At 58.0% G+C, this 27,691-nt stretch overlaps 1 protein-coding gene across 3 annotated transcripts in view; it reads right to left on the bottom strand.

The window, feature by feature from the left end:
- Positions 1–4,773: 4,773 nt before the first annotated feature.
- DPP6 (dipeptidyl peptidase like 6) overlaps positions 4,774–27,691 on the bottom strand; it is a 980,810-nt gene continuing 957,892 nt past the window's right edge. For all 3 annotated transcript variants that reach the window (XM_027969056.3, XM_027969054.3, XM_027969055.2), the window contains exons 19-26: positions 25,273–25,342; positions 22,653–22,847; positions 14,993–15,047; positions 10,123–10,234; positions 9,126–9,184; positions 8,421–8,493; positions 8,259–8,332; positions 4,774–6,621 (exon numbers count right to left, since the gene is read on the bottom strand). In XM_027969056.3, the coding sequence (XP_027824857.2) occupies positions 6,475–6,621; positions 8,259–8,332; positions 8,421–8,493; positions 9,126–9,184; positions 10,123–10,234; positions 14,993–15,047; positions 22,653–22,847; positions 25,273–25,342 (785 nt within the window). In that variant the 3' untranslated portion in view covers positions 4,774–6,474. The remainder of the gene's footprint in view (positions 6,622–8,258; positions 8,333–8,420; positions 8,494–9,125; positions 9,185–10,122; positions 10,235–14,992; positions 15,048–22,652; positions 22,848–25,272; positions 25,343–27,691) is intronic.

Genomic DNA, 27,691 nt, shown 5'->3' with positions numbered 1-27,691 from the left:
AACACCCAAGCTGTCCCTTGGCAGGAAACCCCGCGTTAGGGGCTCAGTTGCGTCACTGCCCCCACCCCCCACCCCATCCTAACTCACCCGCAGGGGCTTTGAATGGATGGGACCTTCTCCAGGGGTCTGTGCTCCACCATCACAGATGATCAAGTGTAGATACGGCCGGCAGGGTGGCTCCTGACCAGGGGGGAGGTGGCCTCATGGAACAGAGAAACGTGGACGCGGGCAGGCTAGGTGAGGCTGTCCAAGGGTCGGAGGTCTTCCACCTCAACAGAGGGACCCCCAGAAGCCGGGAGGAGGCCCACGCCCCAACACCTCTGTTTGGGGAAGCACGCTGACTGAAACCTCCCTCCCTGGCCAGGCACCATGGTAACCACTTGCGTGAGTTGTTTTACGACAGGAGGCCCTGGTAAGGAACACGGAACTGATAAGCCACCTCCCACCAGAAGAGTGTGGGAAAGGTCAAAAGGAGACACCACATGTCCGACCACCGCCCCGAATCCTCCTCTCTGGCTTCCATCTTGGCTGAACAGGGCGTGCACCACCAGGAAGGACCCTGAGTCAGGATGATTGGCTAAGGACAACCCGGAAACTAATCCTGTCACCATGAAACCCAAGACGGCAAGCCACGTGGCAGAGCTGTTCTCCTGGGTTCCCTTCCCCTCCTGCTCTCCACCCGGGCATCCTTTCCCAATAAAATCTCTTGCTTTGTCAGCACATGTGTCTCCTCGGACAATTCATTTCCGAGTGTTAGACAAGAGCCCAGTTTTGGGCCCTGGAAGGGGTCCCCCTTCCTACAACACCTTCATCACAGACTTTTGACCTCTAGCATCCCGAGAGTGTACATTTCTGCCACTTAAGCTGCCCGGTTTGGGGCACTTTGTTAGGGCAGCCCCCGGGCAGCTAGGACCCCTGCCAGGCTCATCTTGACGAATGACCCGAGCGCAGGACGGCCAGTCGAGCTCCTGGCCCCACCGCCAGGGCACAGGGGAGTTGGCCCAGAAAGGCCGCCCACGGAGCCCGCCTGCTCCCTTCCGCCCCCTGCGCCCGCCTGCCCCCCTTCCAGCCTGGCTGTGGATGAAGCAGGGCCGCTCTACTGGAAGGGTAAACGGGGGAGGGGGGCAGAGAGAGGCTGTTACTTCTCCAGGCGGAGGAGCTCAGCCCTGAAACTCCTGTGTAACTGACACATCATGCCAGCTCTGAAGCCGCTGCCTGGTCCCCAAGCCTGGTTCTCGAATCATCGAAGACGGACCTGCTTTGTGCTGAAGCGCCCAGGGCCGTGTGTTGTGATGTTGATGAGGCCTGATGAGTTTTGCAGGACGACGAGCCGCGGGGGCCCAGGGGCTGTGACCCACACAGCCTTTGACTGGCAAGAAGCTCCCCAGGAGCTCAATACAGCTCCTGTCCCCACAAACAGCAGCAGGTTCCCCCTGCAGGTTGGGAGTCCCAGGGCATGAGGCCAAGTGGGGATCCTGCCTCCTGGAGCAACGCCCCAACAGCTCTTCCCGTGGGACGTGAGAAGCCCACGGAGAGCAGGACCGGGCTGGGGCTGGCGGTTTGCCGGGTCTGGGGTTTGCCGGACCCCAGGCGTGTTCCTCTGTCTCTGCCTCTCCCAGCGTGAAGCGCCCGCCTTGTGCCCTGAGGGTCTGCTTGAGCTCCAGGGGCCAGAGAGGAGGAAGAAGAGGGCAGACGGGGCCTCTTGAGGGTGTCGCGGGTGCTGGCTGCCCCGTGGCAGCTCCGCATACCTGCCAGCGGCCAGAGACCCGTCCAGGGGAGTCCAGCCCGTGGTGCTGGCTCCCGGGAGCGGTTCCTGTGGTCACAGCTGGTCCTCCAGCATGCTGGATGTTTGGGGCCAAAGCCTACGCCCTGGGGCGTAGACCCTGGAGGGGTTAGACCCTGGAGGGGGGCCTGGGCATCACTCCTCAAGAAAGAAATGATCAATGCGCTGCCTTGGGGCTGCGGCTGCCTTGACTTCTCTGGTCTTCTGACCCCCTGTCTATGTAGTGAGTGACGGGATTCAGACAGTGGTTGGCTTCTTTGAGACTGGGGAGGGAGCCCAGGCGTCTCAGGGCCAGCGCCCGGTGGCCTGCCTGTCCTGATGCTCTGAGAAGCTCCCCCCGGGAGGCCGTGTCCCCGAGGCTGGCTCCTCCTCCAGCCCCAGGGTCCCTGCTTCTGCTCAGCAGCTCCCCTGAAACCTTTCTCTCAGGGATGCCAGATGAAGATGAGAACCTCGGATTTGGACGGAATGTGTGTCTCCCTCCCACCCCAAGTTCACCTGTTGAAGCTCTAACGCTAACAGGATGGTTAGCGTTAGATGGACCTTTGGGAGGTGGCTGGTACAGATGAGACCCCACGATGGGACTGGTGGTGGTGGTTAAGTTGCTAAGTCATGTCCGACTCTGGCGACCCCATGGACTGTGGCCCGCTAGGCTCCTCTGTCCATGGGGATTCTTCAGGCAAGAAAACTGGAGTGGATTGCCACTTCCTCCTCCAGTATGGTGGGGTTAGGGGCTTTATGCCACTTCCTCCTCCAGTATGGTGGGGTTAGGGGCTTTATAAGACGAAGAAAGGCCTGAGCTCTCCCTGTCTCTCTCGGGTGCAGACACAGCCAGAGGATTCATCTGTGAAACAGCAAGAGGGCTCTCCCTGGGAACCTGACTTGCAGCACCCTGATTGTCAGCTTCCAGCCTCCAGAGCTCTGAGAACTCGGCTCCTGTTGTCCAAGTCACTAGCGGACTGCTACCCACCCACAGCAGAGCCCGCAGAGGCGGCTTCCTCAGGGGTCCCGGAGCTGGGGGCAGCTGCCCTTGCGTGTGCTTGGTGGATGCCGGAGGCAGGTGTGGAGCAGGACAGCTCTGTCATGAGAGGGGGCTTAGGAGTGCCACGGCAGGGGCCGGGGCAAGGCTGCATGTGGGGCTCCCACATGACTGCTGAGGGGAGTGTGTTAGGCTCTCCCAAGCCGGTCCTACGTTGGAAGTGGGGGCAGAATTCAGCCTGTACACACGGCCTGGACGTCCTCAGCGTCCACATCGGGTGCTAACAGGCTTCCTGCTGTTTCCTCCTGTGACTGGCCCGAGAGCGCACAGCCACAAAATGCCAGAGGAGGGCCAAGGGCCTCCCCGAGAGGCCCCTCCAGCGTCTCCTGGGACCCTGAGGTTTCTAATGGGTTTCGGGGAGGTCGACCGATCCTTCGTGAGATCATTTTACTGGGACTGCCAGGTCAGGCGAGAGAGAAAGGGGCTTGCTTCCAGGCCAGGGGTACACATGGCCTCCTGCCCACCTCCACAGCACCTCTGTGAACGGGGCAGGCTGGCCCCAGGAGATGCTGTGGAGAAGAAATGTCCTGGGGTCAGGGCTGTGCTCCCTGCGCAGGGCTCTGGAGCGCCACAGCTTTGTGGTCTCATTCCATTTAAATTCCATTTAAAACATTTAAAAGCTAATTTAAACTTTTCCTGTGGTCGTGTATGGATGTGAGAGTTGGACTGTGAAGAAAGCTGAGTGCCGAAGAATTGATGCTTTTGAACTGTGGTGTTGGAGATGAATCTTGAGAGTCCCTTGGACTGCAAGGAGATCCAACCAGTCCATTCTGAAGGAGATCAGCCCTGGGTGTTCTTTGGAAGGAACGAGGCTAAAGCTGAAACTCCAGTACTTTGGCCACCTCATGCGAAGAGTTGACTCATTGGAAAAGACTCTGATGCTGGGAGGGATTGGGGGCAGGAGGAGAGGGGACGACAGAGGATGAGATGGCTGGATGGCATCCCTGACTCGATGGACGTGAGTCTGAGTGAACTCCGGGAGTTGGTGATGGACAGGGAGGCCTGGCGTGCTGCGATTCATGGGGTCGCAAAGAGTCGGACACGACTGAGCGATGGAACTGGACTGAACTGAAATCTGAAATAAGTAGCTACACTCAGGTGCGTCACACAAGCCACCTCAAACACACAGGGCAGGCGCTGGGTCTAGGCCTCCCCCGAGGCCTTCTCCTCCTTCCCTGGGGGAAGTCAAGGGCATTCGAGTGGAACCGGGTGGTCCCACCCAGGGGTCAAGGTCAGGGTCTGCTCTCAGGGCCCGTCTTATCGCTACACCCACTGTTTCCAAACATGGGGAACGTGCGCTCTCGTGCAAAACTGTCAAGCCCCACCCAACAGGGAGGCGGTGTCCTTCCTGGGACGGGGCGGAGGCCGGGGCTGCAAGTGTGATCGTGGGCGCCAGGGTGAGCATGCCCGGCTGGGATGCGCCCAGCTGTGTCTTGCTCCTTGGTCGGGAGGGGTGCCAGCATCCAGCGGGGGAGACCAGACGGATGGCCGGTTTCTCTGGGGCAGCGGGAGCTTGATGGTTTGGACGGTTCAGTTTATCAAGCTCTCTGCTTCCAGGCTGGGCTACATCAGACTTAGTGACTTAAAAACAGCAACAAAGTGAACGAATTTCTAGCAGATGCAGGTTTGCTAACACCTTCTAGCGAGCAATGCAGGGGCCTCAATGGAGAGCCAGTGTTACTGCTAGTGCTGGGGAGGGCCCCTACATCTTCCCCTTGAAATTTTAGACACGAAACTCAAATTCACGTCCCTGGTTGATCTGGGACTTTGATGGACTTAACCGGTCCCACCCTTTCTACCATCAGGGCTACTGCTACCGTCGATGCAGGTTTTAGGAGCTGCACACAGGCCCCTGAGGACACATCAGACCTGGTCAGGGCCCAGTGAGGACCGCGAAGACCTCGGCACACTTTCGGAGGTGAAGGGGGGTGGAGGATAAGCAAGAAAAGAGCTCTCGAGTGGTAAAATAATGTTTTATTCCATGGATGAGCAAACACTACCATGCCACACCTCACTCCCTCCTGCCAGACCTCGTGGCCAGAGCCAGCCTCCGCTTTCAGACCGAGCTGGCTGTGCAGTCGGTCAAGCCCCCTGACAAGACAGAAAGCACAGCCAGGTAGCATCGGAGCGGTCCTGCGGGCAGCACCTTCATTCTTTTCCCAAACGCTGATGCATCACCTGAAACAAGAAATCCCATGACGGAGATCTTCCAGTCGAACCAAGTGCAACTGACAATTCAGAGCTCGTGGAGATGAAACACAAACCCCCGAACACCAAAGAGCGACACAGACCTGTCTTCTCTGCAGACGAGGATGTCAGGGACCCCTGCTCCCCAGCGGGGGTAGGACCCAGAGACCCGGGACTGATGTTCAGGCTGTCAACAAGCTCCAGAGGCGATGACGGTCTTCAGTGCATTTCCAACGAGCACTTGTAGAGACAACAGCTTGGGCAGGCTGCGAGCATGCAGGCAAAACACGACAAGGACTTGGCGGAGGGCAGGGGGCAGTGGCGATGGCTGACCGCAGTCCTGTCTCTATATACAATGGAGTGAGATACACGAGGATGCTGGCTTGCCTCTGAGCAGAGGATGCCTCACGAGGCCAGGCTGGAATGTTGCCGAGGCTGCTTGCGTGCAGGGGGTGGGGGTTGGGGGCGATGCTGGCGCGGGCCCCTTCGTTCCTCCAGGGTTCTTGTCACCCGAGCACACATGACCAGCCTGGAGGTGGAGCTAATGCTTGGTCTTTTCATGTTTTTTAACCAAATGTCATCTGAAGAGATAACCTATCTGGGAGGAAAGGGATGGGCTTCAGGACGCGTGGAAATGGACGGCGCGAATCTGAGCCAGACCCTAACGCACTTGGTGGGAGGCGAGTTTTTATTTATGATCCTTTAGTGAACAGTGCCGCATGTCGTTTGCAGTATTTTTGAAACGTCCCCACAAAGTCTAGAGACGACCTTGAGGAGAAAGCCGTTACTTCTGATCTGTTTTTTTATCCAAACAAGTGCAAAGCCTACATACTGACTGAACGAAACCAAGCAAAACAAAACAAAGCAAAAAAAAAAGAAAAAAAGCGCACAGCAAAACAAGCCGGTGATCAGAGACAGTGTCAGGTGAAAACCATAGAAAAATGCAAACTAATTCCAGAAGGGTAACCATCAGCATCAGCTACAGTGACACTTTGTACAGCCCCTTAAAATGTGGAATCTCCTAATTGAAAAGGAGCCGGCCAATCTAGGGACAGGTACTGTGAAAGTAATTGTGCTCTGGTTGGTCCATGGCGCGGTGACGTCACGCGGGGGTGGTGCTCCCTGGCGGGCGCGGTACTCGGGGGAGGCCGGGTCCCACGCTGCCGCTAGCCAGCTCCAGTTCCAGGGCCGTGCCGTCCAGGCTCCGCTTTGTTCCTTGGGGAGGGTCGTGGGGAGGCCCCGGTCACGCTGCAGGGGGAGGAGGCGGTGGTTCCAGGCTCCGAAGAAGCCCCTCGGGAGCGGCGACGCACCTCCACCCGGCAAGGAGCTTGTTTCTGGAGCGGAAATGCCTTCGGACCCGAGACACACATGCGATGAAGGAGGCGCCCCCGCCTCTGCGGGACAGGCCGCGGGGTGCCCAGAGCAGCGTGCCCTGTCCCAGGGGGTGCCGGGCGGTGCGTCGTGGGGCTCAGTCCTCCTCCTCCTCCTCTCTTGCTGTGACTGCGGGGAGCTTGTCCTGGATCCTGAAGCATTCCACGAAGAACCCCAGGATGGAGCGGTACAGGTGCTGCTGCAGGGCGGCGCTGCTGAAGTAGTGGCTCTCGTCCGGGTAGATCTGCAACGGGGGCAGAGGACTCAGCCACGTGGCCACCGCCCCCCTGTGGGCCAGGCACCCGGGAGACGCGGAGACCCCCCACCCCACCGCCCGCGTGGCCAGACTCTTAGCTCCGACGGCAGAGGGCGTCCTCAGAGCATCAGGGAAGGAATCGGACAACACTGTCTAGTAGACTCTGTGCCTCTGGCTCTGCTTGTTCAGATCCGCAACGTGGATCCAGGCTCGGGGACCACAGAGGCCGCGGGTGGGCCTGCAGGGGTCAGGACTCCCAGAGAACTGGGCAGAACAGCGTCTCTGAGACCCCAGTGAGTGCAGGAAGCTCCCAGCTCGCCAGGCAAAGGGGCTTTCCTGGACCTCAGCGTCCAGAGGTGTCCAAATGGAGACGATTATCATCATCAAATCTAACTCATTAAGCGTGGTGAGGATTGAAAGACAAAATTTCCCTGAAAGGCTCAGAACAAGGCCTGGGACACAAAACGCTGTGTTCAGTCATGTCCAACGTTTGTGACCCTGTGGACTGTAGCCCACCAGGCTCCTCTGTCCATGGGATTCCCCAGACAAGAGTACTGGAGTGGGTTGCCATTCCCTTCTCCAGAGGACCTTCCCGACCCAGGGATGGACCCCAGGTGTCTGGCATGGCAGGTGCCCTAGGACACGGTGGGGCTGAAAAGATGGCAGCTGATCATCCCGTCCCCAAGTGTGATGGCCCCAGGCACCCTGGGCTCCACCCAGCTTCCACACGAAGGGCCTGGTCCCAGCAGAGACTCAGAGCCAGGTCTCACTGGCCCCAAAGCCTGTGGTCTTGCCAGGATACCAGGCTGCCTCTTGCACGTGCACCCCATCCTTCTCTTGCGTCTTGGGTGTCTTTGTGACACCCACCTTGGTCTCAGTATTTAGGAAGGTGGTCCTTGAGCTAGTGCCTGTGCCTTAAGCCTCAAACAGCTCTGAGAGGTGCAGAGCAGGAGGCACCTCTCCCCCTCGCTGGGTCCTGGGCCCCGGAGCCCTCAGCTGGCCTGTCACCGTTACAGGCTTGAGCATCTCAGCTGCTCTGCGTCTGCAGCCGTATCCAGGGGGCCTGGCCTGGGCCCCACCTGTATCTGCGGCGTGATCCACTCCTGCACTCAGAGCTCTGCTGCTGGACCTATTGGGGCTGCGACGTGTCATACGATGCACTTGGCCTTGTAGTGTGACCTGAGCTCTCTCAACGGAGCTCAGATGACATGTGAACTAGGCAGGACTCTGTCCTGCGGGGAACCGCTCCCTGGGGGTGCAGGGTGGGGTAAGGGGCGTTCCAAAGGGGCCTGAACGCAGCCCCAGAGCAGAACCCAGCTGCCGTTTGTTGCTGTTCTTCAGTTGCTCAGCCGCGTCCGGCTCTGCAACCCCATGGACTGCAGCACGCCGGGTTTCCCTGCCGTTCACCATCTTCAGAGCTTGCTCAAACTAATACCCCCTGAGTCAGCGATGCTATCCAACCGTCTCGTCCCCCGTTGCCCCCTTAAGCCCTGCTCATCCCACCCGATGTGTCCCCGACCACCTCCCAGGACCGGGCCCAGCAGCGTGTCCCTGCAGAGTGGGAAGACTGGGCGTGTGGCTCGCCTCTGTCGAGGGGCAGGGGGTGTCTTGGGCCAGCCCTGTACCTGTAAGCTGTAATTAGCCTTTCCCTTAATGAGCTGTGTGATGAGCTCTGCCGTGTGCTGGAAATGGATTTTTTCTGTTGAAAGAAAGAGGACAGGGTCTGTCAGAGCCCGTGGCGGCACGGAGGGCGACGTTCCCCGCAGCCCCCAGGGTCAGGCGCTCACCGTCCGCGGTTGCGTGGATGACCAGGAACTGCTGCCCTTCCAGCGCGGACACCCGGGGTGCCACCTTGGCCATCTGCAGGCGGGGAGGGGGGTCAGCACGGGCCTGGCTGGGCGGTGCAGCGGGCACTCTCTCCCTGCCCTGGTGGTCTCACCCGATCAAGAAGAGGACGGGGCAGGAGATGAGGGGTGGGGGGGAAGGGAGGGCAGGAAGACAGGGTCCCCTCCCCCTGCAGGAAGCCTGGGGCCGCCATCCCGCCGGGAGTGACACGCTGGCCAGAACGATGTCCGTGCGTGGCTTTCAGCCCTGAAGCCTCAGCGGCCTCCGGGGCCCCAGGTGAGGAGAGGCCTGGGTGACCTCCGCTCTCAGCCGCTGCGCGGGGACTGGGGGGTGGGTCAGAGGTGCGTCCTGCCTGCTCCCTCCCATCCAGGGCTCTCTCTCTCCCGGAGCAGAAGCAGCCTTGGGGGCAGAGCCCATGCATACGTCAGCCTATGGACCCCAGGACAGACTTCCCCACCCAAGCCTTCCCCGCTTCCTCCTCTGCCCTCCGGCTTCAGACGGACAGCCAGATACACCTGGGAGAGGGCTCGGTCACCCACGTCCTCAGGGGTGGGGCCAGGGGCTTTCTCAGAGGGAGCTGTGCTGGGATGCAGGCCGGCAAAGGCTAAGAGGGGGCCGTCCCAAGCGGTGGCCGCGACCAGACGTACCTCGTACGCTCGGTTGTCAAGTCCGTGGAGGCCCAGGTACCTCTCGGAAAATGCAGACGCTGGACGGAAGCAGAGGGGAGCGTTAGCTCTTGGCTTCGGCCCCTCGGACTGTGAAATAGCTAGAGTAAAGCCCCTAGAGAGCCTCGCTGAATTTGAAAACACAGAGTATGTCGCATGTATTCCACGGGGCGATCATTCTAGGTTATTAAAATCTGGAATTAGGCGAGTTCCTGTATGGTTTTCAGCTGAAATGTGCACGAATCACTTCCCAAAGATGAAAGCGTCAGCCGTGAGCCTCCTGGCCCCCAGCCCCTGCTGCTGTGTCCCTGCGTGCAGCTGGGGCTGATGGCTGAGCCTCCCTGCGGCCCTGACCTGAGTGCCGGCTCTCACAGCCCGCGGAGAAGGCCTGTCCCACACTTAAACCAGCGGTGATGTCACAGAACCATTCGCGTTTGGGGAAAAGAGGCTGGCTGACCAAAGGGCAGGGATGCCGGGAGCCTTGGGCCCGGATCAGTGACTGGAGAGCCAGGTCCAGGGGGGCGGGAGCCGGCCCCCACACCTGGGGTCCCACGATGGAGGGGGGCCTCAGGTGCGGGGAGCAAGGAGGAGCAGACCCCCGGGACCCTTGGCCGCGATCACCCCCACGCTGAGAGAGACACGGCTCGGGCTCTGCCAGCTGACCCTGGGGCACAAGCAGAAGGCTGGCACTGGGGGTGGCATGCAGGGAGCCCCTTCCCTCCGCTCCCACCATGCCCACGCTGCAGGTGGACCGCTGGTCGAGTTTCAGCTCCTGGTCTCACGTTGGGGAGGATGGTTCAGGGACGCGGGTGGGTCAACCCCTTTCAGAATAAGCAGCTTGGAAAACCCCCCGCCCTGCACTCCCAACTCAGGCTGTCTACCAGGCGTCACCGCTGCCCACACCTCCCTGAGGGGTATCAGACAAGGCCCTGGGGTGTTGCGCGGGGAGGGTGTGTGCCCTACTCGTCAGGACCCTCACCGTAGAGCTTGAAATCCGTGATGGGGGAGAGCGCGGAGCCGCAGCTGAAGACTGGAGCCTGGCCGTCGCCCTTGGCCGGGAGGAGGTAGGTGCTCAGGTACCCGCCGTAGTCCTGGGGGCGGGGACAGACAGGGGCGGGGCTCAGCAGCGCTGCCACGAGGCCCTTTCTTACACCCGTGGTGGATTCACGTCATGTCGATGTTTGGCAAAGCCAATACAATATTGTAAAGTAATTAGCCTCCAATTAAAATATATCAATTTATATTTTAAAAAGTCGACATTAAACATCTCCAGGGGATGTAAATAGAGGGAACGCAAACACCTCTCCAGCTAAACGCACCGTGAGGCGAGCTCCCTTCCGAGGCCTCGTGTTCATGCGCCGTGAAGGCGGAATCTCATAGTCACGTGGAGTGTGACCTTGCGCTGGAGAACCCTTGTGCGCGTGCACGACTGTCCCGTCCTTTCAGTCCGGCGCCTCCAGCATACCATTGCTTGCTGCCTTCCCTGTCTACAGACAGAGTCAACCCATCTTCTCTGATTTTTTTTTTTTTGGCTGTACTAGGTCTTAGCTGTGACCTGCGGGATCTAGTGCCCTGGCAATGGGCTAAACCCCGGCCCCCTGCACTGGGAGTGTGGAGTCTTGGCCACTGGACCGCCAGGGAAATCCCCGTTTTCTGTGCTTCTGAGGACGGGCCCATGAGGAGTCAACGTCAAAGGGCTCGGGCACAGGCCACCACGATGCTCTGCTCAGGGGCCTACACGGGACAGATGTCCACACGTGTTCGGCACGTGGCCAGTCCTTCGGATCCGGTGTGGCCCTCACTCTGGGGTTGAGATGGAAGACCACAGCGTGAGCCTCCTTGGGAGAGTGAGCACGACACCGGGCCTGCCGTGGGTGCAGGTTGGCCCAGATGTCTTCCTGCTTCTCGGCAGGCCAGGAGGGAAGCGGGCACACAGGGCATGCTTTGATGAGCAAAGGTGGGCAGGTGTTAAGGGTGTGGGTGTGTGTGCAGGGGTGTGTGCTGGTGCGGGAGGGTGGCGAGACATCTGTGCCAAGCTCACTGCAGAATTAACCGGGTTTTGATTGTAAGTTTCTCCTTCAGTAAAACAGGGCTATCTTTCTCTTAACGACATAAGAGTCTTTTTGGTTTCTTGCAAATAATGTTCATGGTCAAAGAAATCACCAAGTCTTACAGGTCATTTTGCAGCTTTTTTTTTTAAAAAACGTTGACTGATCACACCAGAGGCTGGTGAGCACATGCAGTACTGGAACTCTGCTGGGAACCCACTTGCTGCTGGTGGGGATGCCAAGTGTTACAGACTCTGTGGAAGAGAGCTCAGTGGATCCCTCCAAAACTGAGCATTCCCTTATCATATGATCATACACTCCTTGGTATTTAAGAAGCTGAAAACTTAGATGTCCACAAAAACCTGCACAGGGATGATGTTTTATCTGTCACTGCCACAGCGACTTGGAAGCCACCAAGATGCCCTACAGTAGGTGAGTGGATAAAGCATGGTGCATTCAGGCAGTGACTGTTGGGTACTAGAAAGAAATGAGCTGTGGGAGGGAAAAGAGACGTGGAGGAAACTTGAATGCATATCGCCAAGTGAGAGAAGGCAATCTGACAAGGGCCCACACTGTAAGATTCCAGCGCTATGACTTGCTGGAGAGAGCCACCGTCCAGTCGGTCAGTCGTGTTTGACTATTTGCAGTCCTGTGGACTGCAGCACGCCAGGCTTCCCTGTCCTTCACCATCTCCCGGAGCTTGCTCAAACTCATGTCCATTGAGTTGGTGATGCCATCCAACCATCTCATCCTCTGTTACCTCCTTCTCCTCCTGCCCTAAATCTTTCCCAGCATCAGGGTCTTTTCCAATGAGTTAGCTCTTCCCCTCTGGTGGCCCAAGCACTGGTTTCAGCTTCAACATCAGTCCTTCCAGTGAATACTCAGAACTGATTTTCTTTAGGATGGACTGGTTGGATCTCCTTGCTGTCCAAGGGATTCTCAAGAGTCTTCTCAAACACCTCAGTTCAAAAGCATCAGTGCTTCTGTGCTCAGCCTTCTTTATGGTCCAACTCTCACACCCATATATGACGACTGGAAAAACCATAGCTTTGACTAGACGGACCTTTGTTGCCAAAGTGATGTCTCTGCTTTTTAATACACTGGAGAAGGAAATGGCATCCCACTCCAGTACTCTTGCCTGGGAAATCCCATGGCCAGGGGAGCCTGGTGGGCTGCAGTCCATGGGGCCTCAAAGCAGCTTTATCACAGCTTCTCTTCCACAGAGCAGGCGTCGGGAAGGGCAGAGGCATGAGCAGGTGGAGCACAGGGACCTGAGGGCAGTGAGGCTGCCCTGGGCGGCCCTACAGTCATGGACACGTGGCACCGTACGTGTGTCTGAACCGCAGACGGTGCAGCCCCGGGAGTGAGCCCTATGTGAACTACGGGTTCTGGGTGATCGCGGTCCGTCAGTGCACGTTCACCGAGTGTGAAAAGAAAGGTAGCAAGTGGCAGCGATGGTGATGGGGGAGGCTGTGCAGCTTGCGAGGAAACCACTCAAGTTTGCTGTGGACTTGAAACTGCTTTAAACAAGTCTTTTGCGAAAAAAAAAGTGTGGAACACATCTTTCCCAGAGGACTCAGGGCCTTCTAGGATCTCAGCGAGTGTGTTCTGGGCCCCGGCACCACGCTGTCCTTGGGGGTGAGCTGCAGTCCACAGGCAGAGCTGCAGGACGCAGCTGGGCCGGATACCTGCAGCTCCGCCGGGCCCGCCCTGGCTCCGGGAGCTCCTGGGCTGCATGACGAGGGAACATGGAGCCTGGGCGGGGCCCACACTCACTCAGGTGGGCCTGAGAAGGGAATCAGGGGACTTCCCTGGTGCGCCAGCAGGTAGGAATTCACCTTGCAAATGCAGGGGTCGCAGGTTTCATCTGTGACCTTTAGGGGGTAACTAAGAGCCCACATGCCTTGCAGCAACTAAAGCCCAAACTGCAAGTCGCGAGCCCTAGAGCTGTAACTAGAGTCCAAGGGGCACGACACGAGGTCCCACAGGCTGCAACTAAGACCTGAGGCAGCCCAATTAAAAATAACTATACAAAAAAGGGAGAAAGAGGGGAGCATGCCCACCAGCTACGGGGATCAATGGTTTGTTCCTCTGAAGAGACGCAGTCACTGAGTCCATGAGCTTCTGTCTGAGGCACTATTCAGAGAGGCCAGGGACCCACTGGGCACAGCGGCCGAGGAAGGTGCAGGGGCCAGGGCTGGGTCCAGATGCCCACCGTGGGGAAGGGCCAGGCGACGCGGGCCAGGCTCCCGGCAGCGGGGGCCACGCTGGGGGAGATTCCCAGGCTGGACAGAGGCTGAGCCCAGCCCGGAACCTGGCCTTGAGCTGCGGCCAGTCTGCTGGGCAGGAACTGCTGGGGGCAGTCAGTAGGGCTATCACGGCAAGGTCTGCTGTGGGTCATCCAGCCTCCTCAGAGCCTCACAGGCTGGGAGTGGGCTTTCGCTAGGATGGACTGAGCTGAGGACTCTGTCCAGACTCGGGTCCAGCCCCGGGGCGGGCCCTTTACCGCCGCACCTCCTGAGGCATTCTGGGACCCTCCACGGGGCGGTGTCGCATGTCTGATGCGTGAGGCTCCCAGGCAGCGCTGGGCTCAGAGGTGATGACCCAAGAGTTTGCCCTCTGGTTACCTGTTCAAACCCCACCTGCCGTGAGGCCACTCCAGGCCCCTCTGCGGGGCTGTTCTCTCAGCGGGAGGACGGTTCTGCCTGTCCCTCTGTGCTCCTGCCGTGACCCCAAGGGCCCACGGTCCAGGCCTAACCACGGTGGGGAGGGCACCACGGTGACAGGAGGTGGTCCTCCGGGGACCCGAGGCCCAGTCACGGGCCCCACACCCGGCTCCGGCCCGCAGACGTGGGGCGCCCGTGGACGCTTCTCCGGTTTGACAGCGCAGGGTATGAGTCGCCCCACCCACTCCCTTCCTTGTAAGGGAACCTAGTCAGTGAACATGAAAGAAGAAAAGTCGTGTCCGACTCTTTGCGACCCCATGGACTGCAGCCCACCAGGCTCTTCTGTCCATGGAATCTGCCAGGCAAGGACGCTGGAGTGGGTTGCCATTTCCTTCTCCAGGGGATCTCCCCGACCCGGGGATGGAGCCTGGATCTCCCGCACTGCAGGCAGACACTTTACTGTCTGAGCCGCCAGGGAGCCCTTCCAAAATGAACACGGCCCCTGCACACAAGGACGTCGCAGCGGGCGGCAGTGGCGACGGACCTGGTGCAGGAGACGCAAGAGGCCTGGTTTGGTCCCTGGGTTGAGAAAATCCCCTGGAGGAGGGCATAGCAACCCACTCCAGCATTCTTGCCTGGAGAATCCCATGGACAGAGGGCCTGGGGGAGCTACAGTCCACGGGATCACAAAGGAGTGGTCACGACTGAGCGGACACGCAGGTTCAGCGCTGCACATGGCAGGTGGATTCTTTACCAGACGGGCTGTCCAGGAGCCAGCGCTGCTCATCGAGACACAGACACAGAGACCCCGCCTCCCCCTGTTCCGGGCGCCACCCTGAGAACCCAGCAGGCTGGTCCTGAAAGCAGTCAGGAGCCTCACAGAGCACGCCCAAGGGATCTGCTTCTTTGTGCCTTCCTTCCAGATGATGTGAGAAGCTCCTGAGGCTCGGGGGTCTAGATGAAGACCCCCCAAACCCCCCCACCCCTGCGCCGGACTGAACACCCAAACTCTTTTTAAGCAAGAACTGCTTGCCCGTGGTGGGACCAGAGGTGCATCCTATGCATCAGGATTCTGCTGGGTGACGAAGCAGGTGGGGGCCCGAGCAGGGGGTGTGGACCCCAGCCAGCAGCTCACCTTCCCAAATACGGCCACGCGCGTCTTGTCGATGTACGGCTCCTTCAGCATCACCCTGCAAGGCCAGGCAGAGAGGGAGGGGTCAGTGCGGCCTGGAACCCAACCCGGGGGGCTGGAGCTGGGCTTTCCCGCCCTTTTCAAAGATGAAAGCCCTCTCTTAGAGGAAACACTGAGACTCTAACTGTTGGCTGCGCTTACGCAGTGCCTTGGACGCCCACGTGAAGCACTCGAGGCTCCCGTGCGTCGCCACTGGGCAGCCGGGCCTGCAGAGCTCGCAGGTTGAGAACTGGGGACTCACAGCAGCACAGGCCGTGCTGGAGACTTGTGGGCCCAGCTGGGTCCTGTCTCTGTCACGGTCACCCCTCGGTTGGACCACGTGAACCTCAGGCTCAGGGACGGAGCTCTGAGGTCTGCAAGGGTGACTAGGCTGTGTCAGGGCACTGGGCTCTCCACCTGGGCGCCCTCGCCCCCAGCTCCTGGGAGGGTCCCTGTCGTGGGCAGCATCTTTCTGCCTTGAGCCTCCCGGCAGGGCTCCATCTGGACATGCCCAGCTCGGCGCCCGGGGTGTGCTGCCTGGGTCCTGCCTCGTCCTCTCACTGTGGTCCCCGGGGCCCCTCATTTCCCCCACGAAGTGGCTGGAATCGGCCTGGTTTCTGGACCCTCCTTCAGCAGCAGGAGTGCTGCCGGGAATCTATCTGCTGCTTCTGTCCGCTTGCCGCCACTGCGAAGTCTCCCTCCCCTGCTTCCTATCACCCCTTTGCGGGTATCGCCCAGCAGTTATTTTCTTGTGTCTGCTGGCTGGAGCCGCCCGGTCACTTCTGACTGCCCTTCTCAGTCTGGGGGACTCTAAAATTCCCGAGCCTGGGCCCCAAGAGTGCACGGTCCTCCAGTCGGCTCTCCAAGGGTCCCAAGTCCCAGACCCGGCCAGCCCTTCAGGGTTAGAGCAGCGCTTCTACGGTGATGTCAGAAGCCCACGGACCCCCAGTTCCTGGGGCTGGGTGGGCCAGCCCAGAGTGGAATAGCAACTGCTCTGACTTCTTGCCATGATACAAATTCAGGCGACTTCTGTGCCCTTGGTACAGTCAGCCCTCTGCATTCAGGAGTTTCACATGCACAGATTCAACCAAATCCTTATTGAAACTATTAAGGAAGAAACCCAGAGAGTTCCAAAAAGCAAAACTTGAATTTGCCACACTCTGACAACTATCTATATAGCATTTACATTATATTGACAACTCCTCCCCGCTAAAAAAACCCCAGAAAAATTCAGGAATCCAGAGGGAACAGAGATAACACAGTAAACAGAGGAAAAACCATCACTAACATATCTAGAAAGAGAAGAAATACTGAACCAATAAGACAAGAAGACTTTGCTCTTGGGTAAAGAGAGAAGGTTACGGATTTTGAAGTGTCATGTCTGCCAATAAACATTAAGAGAAAGGCCGGAAAATAGGAGATAAAGGGGTGTTGAGAACAAACCCAGAAGCACCAAAACCAGTACAATAAAAGCTCCACAGAGAAACAACAGAGAAAGGAGAAGTCAGCAGCACACTATGGTGAAGCTTTCCGAGGACGAGGACGAAGAACAATTAGTCTCCGGGCTGAAGAGTCCCACACCAAGCGCGGACGAAGGGAGCAATAGGCTGTCTATGAGGATTAGCAAAAATAGGAAGACCAGCAGACGTTTCTCACTAGCAACCCCAGAGGGTGGATGATTCCAGGGCCTTCTAGACAGAGATTACTATCTATGTAGATTTTACATCTAGATAAGCAATAACCTCAAATGTGGGAATAGAATAAAGACATTTTATAATGTTTTCTAGATTCACGAAGGACAAAGTAAATAAAAAGGGGGATATATATCTGTTGTTCTGTGGCATGAGACCCAGGGTGCGTGCAAAGCCCCCGATCTAGGGACGGTGTGGCAGGGCAACGGGGGTGACCTGCAGACACCTGATCCAGGTGGAGCGGGAGAAAGGGATGCGGGAATCAACATCATTAGCAGGGGTGGTGAACTGATGCTTTCAAACTGTGGTGCTGGAGAAGACTCTTGAAACCAGTCAATCCTAAAGGAAATCAACCCTGAGCATTCACTGGAAGGACAGATGCTGAAGCTCCAATACTTTGGCCACCTGATGTGAAGAGCCAACTCATTGGAAAAGACCCTGATGCTGGAGAAGATTGAAGGTGAGGGGAGAAGGGGACGACAGAGGATGAGATGGTTGGATGGCATCACTGACTCAATGGACATGAGTTCGGGTAAACCCCAGGAGATGGTGAAGGTATCCAAGTGAAAGACAAAGGTGCCGTCCAGGAAAAATTAAGTGATGTAGCAGAAAGCAGGGCATGAGACCCCACGGGGTCTGCAGCCAGCACCATGCACACAGTGATCCTGCACCTCTGACGGCCGACCTCACCGCGCAGCTGATGTACCACGCCTGGGAGAATGATGGTCCTCACCTGTGACAACCAGACGTCGAGTGATGAGCATTCGTGACATGATGACAGCCGTGTTCAGAAAGGCGGAAGCAAACGCTTGATGAAGGAGGTGAGGGGGTCGAGGGTGGCTGCCTCTGCAAAGCAGGGCTGGTGGGAGGGTCGGGTGAAGGGCAAGGGAACTGGTGTGGTTGATTTATGCATTTGTTATGGGTTGAATTCTGCAACATATGTTGGATTTCTAACCCCTCAAACCTCAGTGTGGGACCACACCTGTCGACAGGGCCCACTGCTGATGTGATGAGTAAGTCAGGATGAGGTCACACTGGAGTGGTGTCCTTCTAAGGGGAGAAGAGACACAGAGGCCTCGGGAGGACACAGCCCTTGAAGACACACGATCGCAGAGATGGGTGTACAAGCCGAAGATTGCCAGCATCCACGGGAGCGGGAAGAGCAGGCAGGACCCTCCCCACCAGGCGTTAGAGGGAACGCAGCCCTGCCGACACCCGATCCTGGCTTCCAGCCCGAGGAGATGCAACACTTAACACCTTGGCTTGTTTCAAACATGGTGCAGGTGCCATAGGGCAGCCTGGCAGACTTCAGGTCACACACACACACACACACACACACACACACACACACAGCCTAGGTCGACCTGCAAAGCACGGCGGTCACACGCATACAATGGACCCACTGAAGACCCCTCTCCAAGTTTCTCAGTTCTCTCCTTGTGACCCCAGTCCCTGATACGCTGACAGGGCTCGAGGACCATCTGGTGAAAGGGCCCACCCGCTTCCAGCGGGGTTCTGCTGCACGGCCGGATGTCCAGACCACAGGGGCTGGGACTCTGTCTGTGGATACCACGGTGTCCGCCCCAAGGGGCCTTGGTGCTGGGGTCTTGGCTCCATTCCAGTTCATAAACTATCTCGGACTTTTGCTCGCAGCCCTGTGTGCACATCCACAGGCAGCCTCCGATCTCTGGAGACCGGCCCAGCAGCGACTTTACCTGGAGGGTCACTTCCCGAGCTGAAGCCACGCGTCACGGTCACGACCCTCACCTGTAAAGTGCTTGGGAGGCTTCTGGGGAAACAGTGTTTCCAACATCAAATATTTTTATGATCTTGTTGCTGCCTGTGCTCAGTTGCTCACTTGTGTCCGACTCTGCGACCCCATGGACTATAGCCTGCCAGCCTCCTCTGACCGTAGGATTCTCCAGGCAAGAAAACCAGAGTGGGCTGTCATTTCCTTCTCTAGGGGATCTCCCCACCCGGGGATCGAACCCGTGTCTCTTGCATCTCTGCATTGGCAGGTAGATACCTTACCACTGCACCACAACTATGTCCACTAATTACCAGGCAGTTCCATGTGCTGGCCCTTTCCAGGGCAGCGGTGGAGCCTCCAGACGGGGGAGCGTGGTTTGGGCTCCGGGAGCACGTCTCGCCTCCTGGACACTCTCAGCTGCAGCACAGGGCAGGGCGTCCTTCTCGAGGGAGCAGGTGCAGAGCTCAGCTCCACCCCAGGGTCTGCAGAGGCCCCATGTGAGGAGGGAGAGACTCTGGCCTCCAGAGGCACGTCTGGGGATGGCGGGCTGACACCCCGGAGCGGCAGTGCTCATACCTTCCAGCCTTCCCCGTGTCCACGCCATCTCAGGCTGTCCCCACCAGTGGCTGGGGTGGGACCCCCACTGGCCCCTGTCAGTCTGGCAGAGACGCTCAGGGTCCAGATGCCCCTGGAAGCCGATTCCTCCCTCTGTCTGTCCTTCCCTGTGTCAGACCCCCACAGTTGGAGGGCTCTGCCCCGCTGTGCTCCAGCCTGCGTTCTGCACAAACACGCCTCCTGCATGTCCGAACGTGTCCAGGCACTGCTTCCCAGGGACCCACGCTGACGCAGGCATCATGGATCACAGAGCTGCTCCCAGCACTTTTGGAGCTGGGGAACCTCACAGCCAGAGACTTGACAAGACACGAGCGCGGGGCGGGCGGGAGAGGCGTCATGAAGACTGCCCTTCCCTGCACGTGTGTGGCAGCGGCAGAACGTTGGGAGGGACGCAGGGCGCGTGGCCCAGCCCACTCTCCTGATGTGTCCACGTCTGTCCCCCTGTTCCTCACCATCTCCCAGAGTTTGCCCAGGTTCATGTCCATTGAATCGGTGATGCGATCTAACCATCTCGTCCCCTGTCACCCATGTCCCCTTTTGCCCTTAATTTCCCCAGCATCAGGGTCTGTTCCAATGAGTTGGCTCTTTGCGTCACGTGGCCAAAATACTGGAGCTTCAGCTTCAGCATCAGGCCTTCCAATGAATATTCAGGACTGATTTCCTTTAGGATGGACTGGTTGGATCTCCTTGCGGTCCAAGGGACTCTCAAGAGTCTTCTCCAACACCACAGCTCAAAAGCATCAATTACTCCAGCGTTCAGCCTTCTTTATGGTCCATCTCTCCTATCCGTACACGACTACTGGAAAGACCATTTGACCTTTGTCCGCAAAATGATGTCTTTGCTTTCTAATATGCCGTCTGGGTTTGTCATAGCTTCTGGTTATTCCTCTCTCCTTAAATTTCCCTGTTTGAATGTTTCCCGCCAGGGCTCTCTCCCAGAAAACTTGCTACACTGCTACCAGGATCTCGGTTCTGAAGATGAAGGTGACTTTGCCACCTCCTGGCTGAAAACCCTCTGAGGGGACGCTGCTGCTTGGAGAGCAGGCGGCAGCTCGGAGGACGGGAGGGGAGGTGCCCAGTCCAGCCACCCACCCCTCCCCGCATCCCTGGCTTACATGCCGTGTGGTATTTACAGTTGGGGGGCCCTGAACTCCCTGCACCCCTGCATCACCTCGACCTTCGCTCACAGTATTTTCCGTGTGGAACGTGCATCTCTAATTTCCTGCGGACACATCCTTATTTATTAATCCTTTGAGGTGAGGTCCTGGCTGGAAGCCATCTCCTTGCAGGAGCTCCTCTGGGCAAGGCTGTGCTCCCCTCTGATGCCCCAAGTGCCCGTTCACATGCCCGGCTCCTCCTCCACGGAAGGAGAGACCTGCTGGGCTCCCAGACCAGGGGTAGGGAGCCCCGGGGAGTGAGCATGGGGGGCTGGCCTCATGGTTCCTTAAACTGAGAAAACCGGGCTATGTCTTTCTAATGAGAATACAGACCCAGATACTAAGAGAGCTGAGTAAACTTCCGACGGCTCCAGGCATGTGGGGAGCAGCCTCCCGAGGTCTGTGTGCCTGGGGTGGCTTGTGCTCCTGACCCCAGAAGCCTCAGTGGCTTAAGAGTTGGCCAATTTTTCTATTTTACTATTATTTTCCTGGAACTGGTTCTGCCTTGTTTTTGAACAGATGGCCGATCAATCCCTTATTTTTGGAAACACCGTGGGTGTGAAACAGCCGTGTGCCCTCTGTCTCTGCTCGGAGGAGGGTGGCCAGGCTAGCCATGCCGGCGGGGTGCATGAAGGACGCTGTGTCCTCCGCCAGGGCCTCTGGGCTTTGGGGGCGGTGTCAGACCAGGGAAGGTGAGGGCAGGGGGCAGCGGCAGGCGGGGAGGGACAAGAAAGGGGGGCTCAGGGGAGGGGGCTCCGCCACCACCCGGCACACCCCTCCTCCCCCCGAGCCCCGCCAGGGCCTCGTGCTTCTCCCCAGGAGACGCTGCAGCACCGGTGCCGACTGGGCGCCACCCGCTCCTCCTCCTCCTCTGCTGGCTGAGCTTTCACTCGCTCTTCCTTCCTCTGCCCCAGCCCTCTGGGTCTCGGGGCGGGAGGGGGGTGCTGCCCCACTGCTCTCGTGGGTGATTGGTTTTGGGCTCCTGGGGAGGCTCCTCCCTTCCCTTCTGAAGATTTCTGTTAGTGGATCAAGGTGCTGAAGGCAGGTGCTCTGGCAGCCATCCTGTGAGCATGAGGAGCAGAGGCTGAGTGGTGCTCCATGCTTGGCTGAGATGAGAGCTGGAGGGAGCCAGGCCTGGGGCAGACCCTCACCACTGGGTCTCCAGCCAACAAACCTGATGCCTGACGCCTGTCTGGACTCCAGAGCCAATATAGTGCCGTGTCTGTAAAGCACGTTTGATGTTGCACGTGTGTTTGTGTGTGCTGTTGATTTTCAGGCAAAAGTATGGCAACGGATGCGCCTTCCCAGACTCTCGGGTCCTCAGCCGTCTCTCCCGCCCCGATCTTCTGCCTGTAGCACGTGAAGGTCCGGCCGCGTGGCCTGTCTCTCCACCAGCTCACAACTCCCTTGAGGAGAGGGTACCATTCACTCACTCACTCACGGTTTCATCCACTTAATACTTACTTACTGAGTACACGTCACATGTACATACACATCACACGTATGCACACGTCACACAACATCAATCTTTCTAAAAACAAGAGAGAAAATGTTCCGAAAAGTCAGGAGAGTGAAACCTCGTAAACCTCCAGAGTGCAATCGTGATGACTCATGGGCTGGAATGTCACGCTGTCTTACCGCCCTTCAGTCAGCAAACACTGATCCACCTGGGCGCTGTATCACACTCTTCGAGGCCCAGGGTCCAGCACCACGCACCCGGATCTCAAGGAGGATGACCGCTGTGCCCACACCCTTCCCGTCCCTGCAGCACCTGAGTCCGTGCGTCTCACGCCTCTCCCACGTGAAGTCTGCTGCGTATGCGGTAAACTGGGAAGACCCCACCTTGGCCGATGCGCCTGCAGGCCAGTGAGCGGCACAGGTCCCTGACAGCTCTCATTCCGGGGTGACAATAACATCCAGTCAACACCTTTGCTCCTCGGCCCCTTCTGTTTCCAGAGACTCTACCGGCCCTGCCTCCGCGAGCAGGACGTGGGAGAGCCATAAAAACGCGGAGCGGGGCTTCCGACCTGTCTGCTGCACCCCTTTCTCAGGAAGGAGGTGACCAGCTACATGGGTCACCTTCTCTCTCCCTCTCCCTGTCCTCTCCCCCCATGACCAGTGGCCAAGGTCTGTGACCACAGCACCGGGAACCCACAAAGACCCACGTCATGGTCTCTGCACCTTGTCGCAACCAGCAAAGCTGAAAGGCCACCAGCCATGCGACGACTAGGACCCTGGCCTTTGGGAGCGTATCGCTTGCAGGAATTCACTGGGGAATCACCAGAGACTTCTGGGGGTGCCTGCAAAGCACAGGCGGGATGTGTGCACCACCAGGAAACAAGGCCACAACGCACCCCGGGTAGAGAGGCGACCCCCCAACCCCGTTCCAATGGCGCCGTCGGGGTGCTTACCGCACGGCCTCCATCTGGTCCTTCTCCTCCAGGGAGCCCAGCCTCCGCCTCACCTCGTGCAGCAGCCTGGTGCCCTGGAAGCCGCTGCCACGGCCGTCGCATTTGACCACCACGGCCCCGTGGCTGCTCACCATCACCGTCTCCCAGGTCACCGCAAACTTCTCGGCCACACTCTGGCTCCCCGGGGTGCCATCCCTGGAAGAGACAGGTCAGGCCTGAGCACGCAGCTACGGGGCGGGGGGTGCGGTGACTGGTCCTGTAGACTCGGGAGCCTGGGGATGCTCTCCTGGGGCAGAGCCAGCCCCCACGCCTGGCTCCACACGTCCGCACCCCCCAGCACGAGGGCGCTGAAGGGCCCGTTCCTGGGGAGAGACCCTGGACAGTCCTCCCCTTCCCCTCCTGCCTGGCTCCCACTACGGCCCACCTCTCCTTCCCGGGCGGGTTCCCAGGCTGCCCCCTCAGTGCCCATCATGTGAGTGATCACGCTGTGGTGCTCCTTCCGGCGGCCCCTGGTTTGAGGGAATTAGGGGGCTTCCCTGATGGCTCAGACAGTAAAGAATCTGCCTACCATGCAGGAGGCCTGGGTTCCATTCCTGGGTTGGGAAGATCCCCTGCAGAAGGGAATGGCCACCGCTCTAGGATTCCTGCCTGGAGGGTCCCAGGTGCGCGCATGTGCTCGTATGCATGTGCTCTGTGTACTGGTGTGTGCGTGTGAACACGTGGGTGTGCGTGTGAACATGTGGGCGTGTGTGAACATGTGTGTGTGTGAACACGTGGGTGTGCATGTGAACACGTGGGCGTGTGTGAACATGTGGGTGTGTGTGTGTTGTTGTGTGTTATGTCCATTTGTGTGGTGTGTATGTGTATCTGTGTGTATGTGTATTTCCGTGTATATGTGTATGTGTGTGTAAGTCCATATATATGTATATGTGTGTACATGTGTATGTGTGTATGTATGTTTATATATGTATGTGTGTGTCTCCGTATATACGTGTATGTATATGTTGGTGTATATGTGTATGTCTATGTATATGCATCTGTGTGTGTCTGTATACACGTGTATGTGTGTGTATGTCCATATATGTGTGTATGTTTGTATATGTGTGTGTGTATATCTGTATATACGTGTACATGTGTATGTATATATGTGTCTCTGTGTATATGTATGTATATCTGTATGTATGTGTCTGTGTCTGTGTATATGTGTATGTATGTCTGTGTATGTGCGTATGTGTGTATGTCTGTATATATGTGTCTCTCTGTGTATGTGTATATGTATGTATGTCTGTATACACGTGTATGTGTGTGTATGTCCATATATGTGTATATGTCTGTATGTCTGTATATATGTGTATGCGTGTGTATGTCTGTATATACGTGTATGCATGTATGTCTGTATATACGTGTCTCTGTGTGTATCTGTGTATATGTATGTCTGTATATATGTCTGTGTATATGTGTATGTTATGTCTGTGTATATGTGTATGCGTGTTTGTGTATATGTGTGTGTGTCTGTATATACGTGTATGCGTGTATGTCTGTATATATGTGTGTCTCTCTCTGTGTGTGTATATGTATGTATGTCTGTATACACGTGTATGTGTGTGTCCATATATGTGTGTATGCCTGTATATACGTGTATGCATGTATGTCTATATATACGTGTCTCTGTGTGTCTCTGTGTATCTGTATGTATATCTGTATATATGTGTATGTTATGTCTGTGTATATGTGTATGCGTGTTTGTGTATATGTGTGTGTCTGTATATATGTGTCTGTGTATATGTATGTATGTCTGTGCATATGTGTATGTATGTCTGTGTATACGTGTGTGTGTCCGTATACATGTGTCTGTGTGTCTCTTGCTGGTGAAGTGCCCAGACAGTGAGGGGAGAGTGTTAGTGGCAAGCTGGGCAGGACTATGTCCAGCCAGGGGTCTTCGGGTGCAGCCTTGTCACTGAGGGCCTGTCTGGGTGCCAGGGGCGATGCACAGAGCTGTCGGGCTCTGGGCGCCTTCCTGGGTGCTGACTCCCCGGGGGCCCTGGGGCAGCCCCAGTGCAGGCCTCTGCCCTCCCCTGGCCCTTTCTTGCGAGTCTCCCTCGCCCCACGGCCCCGTGCACACCGGGGCAGGAGCCCAGGGCAGGACGCAACCCCGTGGGAGGTGCTTGCAAGGCTCTGCAAGGGGTTCTCAAAATGCGAGCCAGAGGCTTGCCAGTTAGCAGGGGCAGATCTGAAATCGTCCTGTGGGGGACACTTGGTGTTCGAGGCTGCCTGGTGGTGCAGGAGGGGCTGTTGGCTCCTGTGAGCCCCCCGCCAGGCCCACCTCGTTTTCTGGGGGCCCCAGACCCTGCCCAGTGAGGTCAGACACCCAGTCAGCTTTCCCGCTGTCCCTGGGCTGCTGGGCGGCCACAGCAGCAGGACCCATGGGACGTGACCCAGCACCTGGGTTCAAAGCTGAGAACCCCTCGCGGCTGATCGGGTCCTGCCTTCCTTTAACATCCGGGGCCACCGGTAGTTAGAGACAAGGGGCTAAAATCGCTTTCTGATTTTAGTTTGCAGCGGGATTGGGCTCCCCTTCCCACCTTCTTGAGAGTTTGGTCCTTTTCCCTGGGATACTTACACCACCAGGAGCAAGGGGTAGTGGGCGGTGTCGGTGAAGGTCGCCGGCTTGAGGATCTGAACGGGCAGGTCTAGGCAGAAACAGAACACAGGGCTGCACGTTAGGGGCCAGGAAGTGTGGCCAGGAAGGGAAGGGGTGGGATGGGCCTCCAGGGGCCTGGGAGACAGACAGGGTGACTCTCGCTCCCCCTGGACTTGGACAAAGCACCCAGTCAGTCTCCTTGAGGCTGAGTTTCTTCAACTGAGGGCTCCCCTGTGGCTCAGATGGTAAAAAACAAAACCAAAAAGCTGCCTGCAATACAGGAGATCTGGGTTTGATCCCTGGGTGGGGAAAGTCCCCTGGAGAAGAGAATGGCCACCCACTCCAGTCTTCTTGCCTGGAGAATCCCACGGACAGAGGAGCCTGGTGGGCTACAGTCCGTGGGGTCTCAGAGTCAGACACGACTGAGCGACCAACACTTTTCTCCACCTGAGGCTTAAAGGTAACCTTGTGCGGAGGAACGTGTGGACAGACAGGAATGCCTGCACCTCCGTGGGCTGCGCGCTTGCTAACAGCAGAGTTCCAGGCAGGGGGAGTGAGCCCCCGGAGTAGCGTGCGCTCTGTCATGAGGGACTCCTGCATCGTACAGGTAAGTGGGGAGGGACGCTGAGGAGCGGTGGGGGCGCGGGGAGGCAGACACTCAGTGGGGAGTGGGTGGTGAGGCGGGGCAGAGCCCAGAGGGAGAGGCTGGAGCTGGGGGGCCCTCACTGTTCATGGGCTGGAGCTGGGCAGGCCCGGATGCCCGGGAGCCAGCGGGAGGGAGCCGGTGTGGCCGCGGGTCCTGCGGCCAAGGCCCTCTGGACGTGGTCCCTGGCCACCAGGATGCGGTCAGGGAAGGAGAGGAGCGTGTCCCTCACCGCTGTCTCTGTCCTTTCCCCAAATGGAATTTCCTGCCTCAGTTAGAGATTGTTCCCTGACGTTAACTAGAACCCAGATCTCAACTAAACTGGAATGGGCGTCTTTGCCCGCGCACAGTCACTATACCAATAGATACACCCTAGGCTGGGGGATTGCCTCAGCAGCAGGCTCTGACCCGACTCTCATTACTGATTCCGGCTGAATGTTAATGGCTTGCAAATTAGATCAATGGCCCAGGGACCCGGGGACTCTATCACTGAAATATCCATAAAACATGGTCTGGGCTGCTTTCTGCCACTGATAAGCCCACGGGCGGGCTTTGGCCACCAGCGGTGGAATACATTCGGAGAGCAGTCCTGGAGGTGGGCGACTTCCCCGAGGACAGCCTTAGCCTCCACCAGCATTCAATGACAGACAAAATAAAAACAGGCGGGCAGGGCGACAGCGCTCGGGTTTGCTAGGACCCCCAGGGGTGATGTATGGACGCTGGTCCGCACAGGCTGTACGCCCTCTCCTCTTGTCTTCATCCCTGGACACCTGCGAGTAAAAACTTCGCCCTGGGAGAAACCTCGGGCAGCCGGTGGAAGAGGCGGGGGTCGGCTCTTTGTTTCTCAAGCCTCTTCTCTGCGTTTTTGGAGGAGGGGGTGGCAAGCACCGCTCAGGGCTCCGCGGTGTGGGGACCGTTCCTGTGGGAGCCCGTGAGCCCACATGGATGGAGGAGGAGGAGGAGGAGGGCCTGGGCTAGGAGATCCGGTTGGGGGAGGGTCTAGGCAAAGAATGAGATCTGGCCTCCAGGTAACAGACTTAGAGAAAACTGGCTGGGAGGCGGGACGGGGCAGGGCAGGAGGCTGAGGTCTGAGCGTGGAGGCTGGCCGGTTTCAGATGGCGCGACCTGTGAAGTCCTGTGGGCCCCTGAGAGGCCCCAGCTGAACCAGAAGCTCTGCCATCATCATAAGCCTCCTGTTTTCATTCTGCTCGGGCCCTGCACATGACGGGGCCTGCCTGAGGTCTGCATGGAGAGATAGAGGCAGCGGGTGGGGCAGGCCGGTGGAGGCTGCCTGCCTGCTTGCTCATCCACCCTTCCACCCACCCTTGCCTCCAACTCTCCATCCATTCATCCCTCCATCAATCTAAAGGCATCCTGTGTGTTTGCTTTGGTTCTTCCTTACAAAAGGAGGGCAGGAAGATGAATACCCAGTTAAGGAGAGGGCTCTCGTGACCCTGGGTCTGTCCTGAGTGATAGGTGCTGCACGACAGTTTGCACCAGTCATGGACGCCCTCCCCGGGGGCAGCCTAGACTTCCCTAACCCCCTTCCTGGAGGTACGGAGGCTCCACCCTGAGCTGTCAGTCAGTTCTCTCTACACTCGGCAGGGCGGGGGAGGCAGACAGGACCTGCATACATGCTTCGGGGCAGTGGGGGCAGGTTTCAGGCCCGTCCCATGCGGGGGTGCCTGCCCCATCCCGGTGACCCACGCACAGACCCCATGGGGGCTGCACGCCTCTTTTCTCCCCCTCCTGTTA

This window comes from Ovis aries, chromosome 4 (genome assembly GCF_016772045.2).
Source record: "Ovis aries strain OAR_USU_Benz2616 breed Rambouillet chromosome 4, ARS-UI_Ramb_v3.0, whole genome shotgun sequence".
NCBI lineage: Eukaryota > Metazoa > Chordata > Mammalia > Artiodactyla > Bovidae > Ovis > Ovis aries.
The sequence above is the reverse complement of the archived record's forward strand: the minus strand, read 5'-3'. Positions and strand labels throughout refer to the sequence as shown.